Source organism: Cavia porcellus, unplaced genomic scaffold (genome assembly GCF_034190915.1).
Source record: "Cavia porcellus strain 051 isolate PalLab524CR breed Dunkin Hartley unplaced genomic scaffold, mCavPor4.1 scaffold_2, whole genome shotgun sequence".
In the NCBI taxonomy this organism is placed as follows: Eukaryota; Metazoa; Chordata; class Mammalia; order Rodentia; family Caviidae; genus Cavia; species Cavia porcellus.
This window is the reverse complement of record NW_026947485.1, coordinates 105,130,343-105,142,713: the sequence shown is the minus strand read 5'-3', so window position 1 is coordinate 105,142,713 and position 12,371 is coordinate 105,130,343. Positions and strand designations below refer to the sequence as shown.

Sequence of the window (12,371 nt, the reverse complement as noted above, 5' to 3'; positions counted from 1 at the left end):
TGAAAAAATTTTTTTGTCTTTTTGAGTCAGAGTTTCTCTATACGGTTCAGGCTGACCTTGAACTCATTTGTAGCCCAGGCTGGCCTTGAACTCACTTATTCTCCAGCCTCGGGCTCTTGAATGCTGGGATTACAGGCATGCACCACCATACCCAGATGAAATTTTATTTTTTCATAAATCATAAGAAAGTATGAAAATAAACTCTGTTGGGCATAGTGATACATACTTGTGATCCCAACACTTGGGAGGCTGAGACAGAAGGACATGAGTTAGAAACCAGTTTAAGATAAGCCTGCCTGGCCAACACAGTGAGAAAATGTGTCACAACACACATACCGGAATTTCTACAAAGTGTTTATTACAATGTCCAACATAATGTCCAAGATATGCTCTAAAATGGCTAGACATATGAAGGAACAGGAAAACGTGACTCCTATCTGAGAAATTTGGGACAAAGGATGTCCCCCCAAAGCTTCATGTAGTCATGGAGGGGGCTGAATCTAGCATTTGTGACTGATTCATTGCCCAGTGCTAGGATTGGTAGGTGTGAGTGCTGCACCTGCGCAGGGAAAGGTAGTTGGCATACAACGTAAGGGAGGGCAGGAGGCATGCTCTTCCCTTTTGCCCTTTTCTGCTCTGGTCGCTTGTGGCTACCATGGCCCTTAGCCGTGCCACCCAGCATGGGTGCCAGCAGATATGGACTGAGACCTCCACAAACTGTAAGCTAAATAAACCTTTCTTTCCTTCATTTTGGGTGTCAAGTATTTTGTCTTAGCAACAAGAGCAAAGTAACCAACACAATTGGTTTTTCTTTTCTTTAGTTCTTTAAAATATACCAGGTTGCTTAAGCTAAAAATTTAACATTGTATTGTGGGTGTATAACATACATAGACATAATACATAGGAAAACTACTGCATAAGAAAAAGTAAGTGGTCTTGCACAGTTACATTTTATATGTTATGGTATAATGCTAATGATAAGAGTGCACTTTGTAGCCAGGCATCATGGTACATGCCCATAATTCCAGCATTCAGGAGGCTGAGGCAGGAGGATCACTGCTAGGATAGCTTGTACTACAAAGTGAGCTCAAGGCCAGCATGAACCACATAGTGAAATCCTGCTTCAAAAAAGACCAAAAAAAGGAAAAAAAAGAGTGCATTTTGTAATTCCTATTACAACTATTAAACTATTAAAGGAGTGTAAAAATTAGAGCTAAAAAGTCAGTAAATAAGTTATAATGAAACCTAAATAAATATCCAATCAACACAAAGTCACCTTTTCATTTTCTGTATTCTGGTAAGTGTGTTAATAGTATCTCACTGCAGTTTTAATACACATTTCTTTGGTGGCTAATGACATCGAGCATTTTGGCATCTATTATCAAGTATCTGGTATATATTATGGTAACACTCAAACTCTCTTATGTTTATTGTTTACATGGTATATGTTTCCATTCTTTTACTTTTATCCTATAGGCAGACAAGCTATCTGTATTTCGTTTAATACATTGTGCATAGGAAGTATACTGTGGGGTTTTTCATCTCACCTGACAACCTCTGGCTTTTTTTCCACCCCACCCCCTACCTACCCCCCGCCCCACACCAGGGATTGAACTCATGACCTCACGTTTGCCAAGCAGGCACTTATGCTGCTGAGCTAAACCCCTGGTCCCAATCTTTGACTTTTAAATAGAGTATTAAAGTAAATGTTAGTAAAGACAGATAAATAAATAAAGATAACTAGAAAACCTCTAATTGGAAATTAAGCAGCACACGCTACGTGCCCAGAAAACTTTTGAGCTGAATGAAGAAAACTCAGTGAGTTGAAACATGTAAGTTAGTGTTTAGGGCAAAATTACAGTTGTAAATACATATATTAGGGAAGAAAGATTTAAAGTAAAAACCTATGTTTCTAACTCAATAAGCTAGAAAGATAAAACAAATCAAACCTAAACAGGATAGCAGAAATCTGAGATAAAACAGATGCATAATGTGGAAAATCATCTTCCTTTTCATTTATAGCAAAAAAAATGCATATAGTTACATGTCCATGTGGGAAAACCTCAAAAGCATAGTGGTGAGCAAGAAAGCAAAGCACCAAGAATGCGATGTGTGACATGAAGTTTAAATAAAAGCAATACACTTGAGGACACAGAAGTGGGCCAAGTCCCACTTAGGAAGCAAAGTGACATCACAGGCAAGTGCACAGGCCAAGACACAGTGACATGAAGTCTCTTCAGGCTGTGCGCTGCTTGGTCCTGATTGCTCCTCAGTGCTTACACATCTTACCCATGTATACACGAGATATGAAGTGTTAAAGTTCCTAGGAGAACCCTAGAGTGGAGACAGAAAGCCTTTGAAACACCATCCAGCCTATCCCCCCATATCACATCTGATATTTTCATCACAAGGTCCAGTGACCTCAAAGGACACTAATTTAAAATCATCTTTTATTTTATTGTTTTAATACTTACCCAGCTCCATAGGTAACATTTTGATAGGATTTCTTTCTAAAAGCAAAGTTCTCAAACGCCTTTAAAACAAAACAAAAAAAACTTAAAGAACATAAAAATAACCATCCTTACTATCAAATCTCTGTTTTTCTTCTCTTTCAGAGGGCAATTATAATACACATGCATCACATAAATTCAAAAGTATGTTTATGCCATTAGCCAACATACTCAGCCCTCGCACTACTGACATTTGGGACCAGGTAATTTTTAGCTGTGGGGGTTTGTCCTATTCACCTCAAGTATTCAGCAGTATCTTTGGCCTTTTCTTACCCGATACCAGTGGTACCACCCACCGTCGCCCAGGTGTGACAAGCATTATCATCTCGGACACTGCCAATGGTCTCCGGGGGGCAAAAGGGACCCCAACTGAACCTCTGTTGGGAACTCCTGCTCTGAGCTTTCACATCTTTAGGTTATGATTGGCACCTTAATGCATGCTAATGTTTCTAAAGATGTTTGGGAGATTTTTGCTGCCAAGGATAAAATCCTATATGCTCAGGGATGAATCATTTGCACAATGGGACCTCTGAGGGTCCCTTTTCCTAAGCACTCCAGGTAGACGGTGAGATTCCTGGCCTTGGTCAGTCTCCTGCTACAGTTAGGTTTCACTGAGAGACTGTGAAGAATATCTGCTGGAAACCACTGCACCTTTCAACCACCAGGACTGATTTGCTGCCCATGGCAGCAGTCTAGGTACAAGCACCCAGCACAGAAGAGAAGCCCCCAGTGCTACAGCAGCACACTATCCTTGGAGAAAAGCTCCCGCCAGCTCTTTCATTTGCCACAATATTCTAGAACCACATGTGGTTCTGGTTCATGGAAGGTTGGATGGCACCAGCAGGCCCAGGCAACTACAAGGAAGCTGTGCTGTGGCTGGAGGTCAATCTAGGCCCTACATCTACAGCATTTTCTCCTCAAAATGTCTCTCACAGGATGACAGTCACATATGACAGACAGGCAGCTGGGCACGTTTATACTCTATAAATAAAATAGCATTTTAGAGGAACGTGTCATCTGAAGTCTCATTCTGCGTTGGGGAGTGAAAAAATTCAAAGCACATCATAGTTAACCAAAATCTCATAGTTCTGAAATACACAACTTCACAAACACCACATTGAGACTGGTATTCCACTTAAATTAAACCTAGTTTTTTTTTTTTATTGGCAACACCACAGGCAAATCAGATTAGTTAAGGATTAGATAAAATTTTTTGGCCTGCTTTGTTGGGCTCTTCCTTACTGACTGAAGTTTTTAAGGAACAAAATTTATGAAGAAATCTTTCCTTGATGTGCACAAAATGGATCATTTCAGTGTTGCTACCCCAGCATGGCACTTTTATTTAGCTCCCTTTTAATTTTGCTCATACAGGAGCAGTCACCAAGGATAGCATTATTTCCTATAAGGTTAACAAACAAGAGCCCTCTGGAGAGCGTGGCAGAAGATGGTGGCAACATGCCCTCAGCTGATCCAGTGCCAAAGGACGTTCTAGGTCACTTGGGTTGTGGTTTTTTGGGGGGCTGGGGTAGGAGGATGTTTTTACAAAATATTAAACTAGAAGCATAATAAGGGATGCTTTACCCTTATATAAGAATATATACCAAATTATTCCTATTCACTTTAAATGGATTAATGTTATCTATCAATAGTTTAAAGCTTAGTATTGATTACTTCCATTTCACTGACTTTCAATTGAACACATACACTTATATTCTGAATTGAGCTTGTTTGCCTTAAGGGGCAACTGATCTAACCTTTTATTTAAATCTTTTTTCTCTGCTAGCGAGCTCATATCTAAAGAAAGGGAAAACATTAATAGTTATTGTTTTAATTATGTTTTTTGAGAAATTTAAGGCTTTTAATATGCCCATAATTACTTAAAATTTCTAATTAATATGTTTCAGCTCTTCAGCAAGCTGATTCAATTTTAATATAGTGGTTTATAAATCACAGGCCAAATTATATCGTAAACAACACAAAGCAGCTGGTTTTGACTGGTAAAATCGAAGAACTACAAAATTTGAGAACTGTGCATTTATTTTAAGAAGTAGTACTTATGGGAACAGGCTTTAGTTTATTTTTACTCTTGAGAAGCAACTACTCTCTAGAACTGAGTGCTGAGGTTAAAATATAATTTGTGGACACAAAAAACTCAGTTATCCCAAACACAGAAGATGATGATTTGTGAGGCAGAAAGCCTTCCCTATCCCTGCAAGTTCAGAGTCCTGAGGATGCCAGGCAGCCCACTGCTGCTGCCCTGCACACAGCAGGTCACAGGCCACTTGAGGCACTGCTCTCTGAGCAAGTTCTGTTAGTGACTCACCCTTTAGACCCCAAGGTGCCCAGAGCTCCAGGAAGTTTCTAGTTGTGTCTTCACGGGTCTCAACACCAGCTGACTGTCAGAGCAAGCCGTTTCCTTACAGAACCACAGACCACAGTGAAGATGATGCATGGGGCAGACACCTCACTATGAATTCAGGGCATTCCTTAGTCGGCCTGCTACACAGTGGCCTTCACGCCACAATCACTGGCTACAGATTACTCACAGAGGAACTGGAGTCACCCTTGTGCACCTCTATACCTCTCTCACTCCACATCCAACCTGAATCCTGCTAGCTCTCCAGTTTACAAGAGGCTCTGCCTCGGCAGGGTGCCATCTCACACATGGACAGCTGCAGTGGCCACCCATCCTGTATTCCAGTATCCACTCTCTTCCCACAGCCTTCTTTCTTCAGAGTGATCTTAGTCCAATTCCACCCCTCTCGACTCAAGGCCCCCTGTGCCTTCCCAGTTCTTTCATAATAAATATCAAAGTTAAGACAGGGGCTCAGGCTCTGGTGACTCTCTTTAGCCTCTTCTCTCACTATGCCCTCAGGGCTGCTTAATGGCCCTGGACATCCCTGGCACTTATCAAGCACATGCCTGTCACAGGGTTTTAAATGTGTTTTTCCCTCTGTGCAGATGTACTGCCACTGGAGTGGGATCTGAAGTATTTGCCTAGAGGCAAAGACACAACAATTTCCAAGGGGAAAGAACCACAAACACAGAGAGAGAACTCAGGGAAGGAGTGTGATTCCACAGCAAAAAGTCCTGGCTGCTGAAGTGGGGGCTCAGGCAGAGGTGTGACTTTCAAAGATGGGGCTGAGTTGTGCCCTATAATTGGGAGTGTGAAGAAATCCTGGGAATCAAAGTGGTAGGAATCTAGCATTGCTTGCTTAAGGGTTTCCAGTTTTCCAAAATGAGAACAATTTTCCATTATTTTCCATGAACTAGTGCAGATTACATTGTGTTTACCGGAACAAAGTAGTGGGATTTAATTCATCAGAGGTATCTTTGATCTGCAGGCAGCTTCACTCAGGGACAGTCAGAGGTAGAATTAGCTGTTACAAAAACAGCACAGACTGCCCAGCAAAGGAACCATAGCTTCTGTCATTCTTCATGGTACCAAACAGCTCCTGTTATAGTCATGGCTAAGTGTATTTGGTACCTCTAAGCTGTACTAAAAAACTATTCAGTGCTTCTATTTTAAAGTAAAAACTCACTAAGGAGTACAAGCCAGACTGCAAAAGAACAGGCACTTATACATTTTTAAAAGATAATTTTTAAAGAAATCTGGTATATAAATGTACAACTTACTTGTGAGATCCAATCCCAGAAGGAAGTGCCTTAATTTTATTATACCGGAGGTCGAGCCAAGTCAGGTTTGGCAGTAACTGAAAGAAATCTTTAGGAATCATGCAGAGGGCATTCCTCTGAAGATGCAAATGCTTCCAGAGCAAAGAAGAGAGAATGTTCTGTCAACTAACTGCATGTTAAAATGTGACGTTTTCAAAAAAGCACTTCCAAAGGAACTACCAACAAGTACAACCATACATTTCAATTAAAAAATAATATTTTACCCTTAAGAATTTAAACAGTTGGACCAAGAATTAGAAGGAGCCATTTTCAAAGCTGAGATCAACTTCCTAAATGGTTCATGTGCTCCCCAAAGCACATCAATTCCTCTAACAAATATTGTTTGACATCATTTTTCACCCAAATGATCTTAAAAGTAATTCTTCGTCTTCTTGGGTCTCACATTCAAGGTCATATCTTTCAGCAGACCCAGTAAACTTTCTGCTGAGGGAGTTAATGCAAGAGCCGTGTCTGGTCTGAGGGATTCACCCAAGGTTAATAATTAAGAGGCAACTCCATGTCAGAGGCACTAAGATATTTGCTGCGGCATTGTTTATGAACCACAGTCACAAAAAATCATCTCAGGAACCATCATTTCAGGAACAGTTTAATATATTAACTTAGTGAAATTTTTAAGTCATCATCATAAATAAGAGAAAGTAGATCAACTGCATGTATACAGAATATATATATATACACACACTATATACAATTATCCCCATTTATCCAGAAGGATACATTCCAAGGGCCCCAGTGGATGTCTGAAGCCTTAGATAGTACTGAATATGCCCTGTTTCTTTTCCGTATATGTACATCTCTATCAGAAGGTTTAAATTCTAAATTAGGAACAATAAGAAATTAAGAACTAAAAGGTTAACAAAAACAGTAAAACAGAATGAGTATAACAATATACTGTAAGTCATTACAATATGAATTATCTATTTCTAAGCTTTTCTATTTAATATTTCTGTATAAAAGGGGCATATCATATATATAATTTTATAATCATAGCATGGCTAGATTACAGGTAATTGTCTACTTTCATTGATACTGTTTTTTCATGTTGTACATATTAATATGCATACATACTTATTTATTTATCTAAATCTATGCCTATACTTACTGAGAGGCCCAAAAAGATGCTTGGAGCACTGACCTTGAAGCCAGACTTTCCAGGTTTTAATCTAGGTTTTGAAACCTATAAACTGTGTGAGCTTGTGTACGTTCCTGAACCTCTCTGATCCCCAGCATGTTCATTGGGGATCAGAGTACAGGACCTACCTTGCATGGTAGCAGCAGACAAGTATGTAAGGGTCAGTAATTATCATTATGCTATTGTTTATGGTTGTTCTGTTTCACAGAACTACCAGGAAGTTCCTTTCCTGTCACAATTTCACACCTAATTCTACCTCCAAACCCATCTTTCAAACTCAAATAATTTACAGCCTTCTGAGAAACACTGCATATAAAAATTTCACTGCCTATATGTTCACTGAGAATAATATATCTGTATTAAGAAATTGCCAGTTTCTGACTGCTGGGAGATAGCACTGTCTCTGAAAAGCATGCTGGCCCTTACAGGTACCCAGTACTTACCTCCAGGTACATGAGGATGCACACTTACATGCACATACTTGTGCATACCTCCAATCACACAAGGACACATACACACACCTGTGCATGTGTCTTCTTGGCTTTCTGTTGGAGTGAAGGTATTAAGCCTCTCAGGTCTGCTCTTTTCTCTCCTGCCAACTAATTCTAGTGCTCAACTTGAAACCCAGGTCCTCCTGAAAGCTGGTAAAAGGAATCTCAGAGAGACAAGAAAACGCTTTCTCCTTCCCCAGCATCCTGGGAAAGCAGGCACTGCCCTGCATTTGAAGCTGGTAGGATGGAACAGTGTACTCTGTTGCCTCTGTCCTTCCTCATAGGTCCTGGAATGTGAAGGTAGAGGATACTCTTTGGCTCCCTGAATATAAGCATTCTTAGAAGAGCTATCACTCACTCCAGGGATTGCCGCCAGTGTTCACAACCCCTAACTGTCCACAACTTTGGGTGGCTACCTCTGACTTGTTGTCATAGTAACAAAATTCATAATGACATGTGTCTTCCAAAAGATATAAATAGTTAGGAAATTCTGTATGCACAAAGGCAACATAAACCTAGTAGCTTGGCTGTGTTCCTCAGTTGGAGTTGAGAACATTCATTTCATTATAAGTGATACTTGCATAAGAGGAGCCCTCATGAGGCCAGTAATGTACCCCTTGAGGCCTGTGCTAAGGAAAGAAATAGTAAGACCAGTTATGGCTCTGTCAGCAAAAACAGGGAAAATATAACCAGGTGATAGTTGACTTTAGTAGTGTAAACAGCCACTTAAAATCCAAAAAGGCAGGTTTGTTTTTTTTTCACCCGTACCGGGTATCAAACTCACGACCACATGCTTACAAGGTAGGTGCTTATGCCGCTGAGCTAAATCCCCAGCCCCAAAAACGCAGGTTTTGTAAAACTACAGAAATGTCAACCAACATCACAACTGTTTCAGACACTGTCCTCATATAAATTATTTCATTTTATAATAATTCATACAACTATCATCATTCCCAGAATCCAGAAGAAATCAAGTGAGGTTTAAGAAAATTCTGTGATTCTGGGGCCTGACAGACATTGCTTGGGAAGCATCCTGTTTTATCTCCCATCAACACAGTACTCTAAGGGTACTCCAAAAACACAAGAACAAGACAGTATTGGCTAGCGACCCTGCAGAAGTTGCCTGGCACAAAGGAAATCGAGTGTGGAGTAATAACAAAGTAGACAACAGCAAGAGAAACAGTTTTTAAGTGTTTTAGTATTATCTGGACTTTTAAAAGATTATGTGTAAGAGACCACTGGTGTTTGGATAATTGTCTCTGCTGCATAATTTTGTTATTGTTTCTGGTTCCCTAGACATTCCCTTGAAGACAGACAACATGCAAGGGGGAGTACTGGCTCCCTCCCTAGGCAGATCTACTATTTCTGTCAGCTGGTTCCTTTATCTCAATTTCTCTTTGTTGTGAAACCCAAATTAACACTCCTTCTGTCTCATTCTGGAATCTCCTGTAAAGAGAAAAAGCCTACAAATAAAAGTTCAGTGCTGAAGTTTTCACTTCTGTCAATGTAGGATCTGTCTACTAACATCTCCCAAGAAAATGACCACTTACTTGAAGGTTGGGGACTATAAAGATCTTTTCCAGGTGGCGCAGACCACTTTCACTCAAGTCTAAAGTTGATGAAGATGAAACGATGATCTCCTTACTATTATTCTTGTGAACATCTCTGGAGATGGAGGCTGGCAAGCTGCTGGATTGTCCGGCATTCGGCCTAGAATCATCAGCAGCTTCTGCGGGAGCTTCACAGTCGCAGCTTCCCTCCATCTGTCACCCTCCAGTGGCTACAACTCATCCTCCTTAGTCAGAAGTCATCTAGAAACAGAAAGGGAGATGGAGGAGAATGGTGAATTACATTGACACAACCACACACCCAAACAGAGCAACTCTGGCACATCTGCAGTGATTTAACTTGCCTTTTTTTTTTTTTTTTTTTTAGAAAAAACCCTCATCATTTAAAATAAAGTCTCATAAATTTGACTTTTGAACTTGTAAAATACAATAATGTACACTCAGATTAAAATTCTCTGCTCCTAGCTGAGAATGATAGCATATGCCTGTAATCTCAGTTTTTTGGGAGGTTGAAGCAGGAGGAATGAGTGTTTGAGGAGAGCCTGGGCAGTTTAGCGAGACCTCATCTAAAAACCAAATAACACACACGCACGCACACACACACACTTTTTGCATCATGGAATTCCAAGATTTTAACTTTTAACCAAAACCTTAACTGCTGAGGCACACTTCCACTCATAATCTCACTTTGTCCAGCAATGCTGCTGCAGCTTTTACATGTATTCGTCCATTGGACGCCCCAGTGACTGGTTTTTGAGTACACTTCGCTCCTGTTTAGGGAGGAAGAGTTCCAGTCAGTCAAGCAACCTTCCCAAGGGCACACAGCTAATGAGCTGCTTCGGTCTGCAGGACGAGAAAAGGACCTGTCCCAGGCCGCGGGAACGCTGGGACTTTGTATGGTGAGTGGTTTTCTTGGAACTCGAAGACAAAGAAGGGCTTCCCTCTGCTACAAACCCCTGGACAGGTAAGAGTGAAACCGGAGGACTGCACGCATCCTGCTGCCTGTAACATCCTGGCGCCCCCTGACTTGATTTTCCCATCTGGCCCAGCTGGGTGAGACTCGAAGTTTGGCCTTCAAATTCCTAGCCTGGTAGAAGTTCTTTGCCGCAGGCGTGAGCTAAAGCGCAGCCTCACCCAGCCGGCCAGCAACGAGACACCGCGCACCCAAGCCCCACAAACTGTGCACCGTGTTCCGCCCTTTAGCCGGGTGATCCGGGTCCCGTGCCCAACCCACAGTCCAAGGACGCCCCCTACACACACGCGCGCACACACACACACAGACACGGATTCCCTGGCTCGCGCCTATCATACCTGGGGGGCTCTCCCCCCTCCCCCGCCCACTTGTACACCCACAGCCCTGCTGCAGGGAAACGCAGACACCACCTAACAATGGAGGCCTCGCGGACACAGTGGTCGCCATGGAGACGGCGCCTTACGGAGGCCCGTGGGGACCATTCCGCGGAGGACTCAGTGCTGTGGTGCAGATGCGCATTTGGACGTTTCTGTCTCGCAGAGGTGTACAGACGAGAGAGTATCATATAAAGTGTGGAAGGCTAAGCAGGCGGATTGGGCAGGATAAGAGGTGGCGAGAGCTTAAGAACAGAACCGCCTTTTGCGAAGACCGCACCAAGCAGTCCGCGCACTGGCCGAGCGCATCCATTGCGAAAGGCTCTAGGCGTCTGACATTGCCCCCGTTCAGTTCTGCCGATCTTCCCAGTGGTGTGTGTGGCTACCCTTATTAAGTGGCCAGTCTTTCTGAGGCCACAGGGCAACTGTCCCGCTAAGGCGGTGCGCTGTGCCTTTCCGGTGAGACAGCACCCTTCCCACAGGCAGCTTGGGCCCAGTATTCCTTTGGGCTGCCAGGCTGGACTCCTCCAGCCGGCCACTCCGACGCCTGCGCTGGTGGAACCTGGTGACCTTGCCTTGCAGACTGCGGAGGGGAGATCTGCGGATATCTGCTGCCGCGGGTCCGGACTTCCCAGAGCTGCCACTTGTGCCCTCGTATCTCAACAGGGCATTTCTACAGTCAGCCAGCAAGACAAGGGGTCTTGGGAGCATGGTGTAATGAGGTGACACATCCTGAAGCCACACAATACCTGAAAGAAAAGCAGATAACCAAATGGGTTAGCCACATGAGTCACTGAAGGATATGATCACTCTGTTTTTCTCTGTAAGGGCAAGCAAGGCCTTTGAGACCCATCCTTCCCCTGAAACCGGAAAGCCTGAACACACAAAAAGCAAAAGCACTGGCCTTGGGATTGCAGCTCCATGGTAGTGCACTTAACCCACCATGTGGGACGCTCAGGGTTTTGAACCCCATCACTGCAAAACAAACAAACAAACAAAAAGAAAAGAGAGGAAAAGAGAATCAATCCATCCGCATTGTAGCTAACAAAGGAGTCAATAACTGGGACAGGGACAAAAAAATTATAGAAGTTCAAGCTTGGTTATGGTGTGTTTCTCCATGAGCAACTGCCCATCTGGAACACTGGAAGGCTGAGCTACTGAGTAAAGCTCTTAACAGACCATGAGCACAGGGTAAGTTTTATTCTGAGACTGCCAAGGAAAAGGAGGAGCTGGAAAACCCCGAGACGGTGAGGAGGGGCCCAGAAACACTGGACTTTAGGTAAGGGGTGAATTGGAAAAAAGACTAGACCTTTTGGGGACCGAAGATTCGATTGCTACAGATCTTATCAAATATTGATTGCACTGAGTTAGTATGGTGTTACCTCGCTGCTTTATGGAAGAGGAAGGATGTATCACCTGAAATCTTAAGTAAGCCACAGTTTCCTAATGTATGTGTCATACAAAGACACGTACATTGCATACATACATGCATTACATGTGCCCACATAAAGGGCACATGATTCAGAGAAACCATATATTGGACATGATGGTGCATGCCTGTAAAACCAGCAGTCTCGGAGACTGAGGCAGAAAAATCCCAAATTCAAATCCAGTCTGGAAAACTTAG

General features: G+C 42.6%; 1 protein-coding gene across 9 annotated transcripts in view; it reads right to left on the bottom strand.

Moving 5' to 3' along the window:
- Lrrc27 (leucine rich repeat containing 27) overlaps positions 1–10,927 on the bottom strand; it is a 35,510-nt gene extending 24,583 nt beyond the window's left edge. For 2 of the 9 annotated variants that reach the window (XM_063245010.1, XM_063245011.1), the window contains exons 1-4: positions 10,709–10,822; positions 9,380–9,640; positions 6,147–6,277; positions 2,475–2,533 (exon numbers count right to left, since the gene is read on the bottom strand). In XM_063245010.1, coding sequence (XP_063101080.1) covers positions 2,475–2,533; positions 6,147–6,277; positions 9,380–9,592 — 403 coding nt within the window. In that variant the 5' untranslated portion in view covers positions 9,593–9,640; positions 10,709–10,822. Of the gene's footprint in view, positions 1–2,474; positions 2,534–6,146; positions 6,278–9,379; positions 9,641–10,351; positions 10,688–10,708 lie in introns of those variants that run through there. The other 7 variants (XM_063245005.1, XM_063245004.1, XM_063245007.1 and 4 more) reach the window with 7 other exon arrangements.
- Between the last annotated feature and the right edge of the window lie 1,444 nt (positions 10,928–12,371).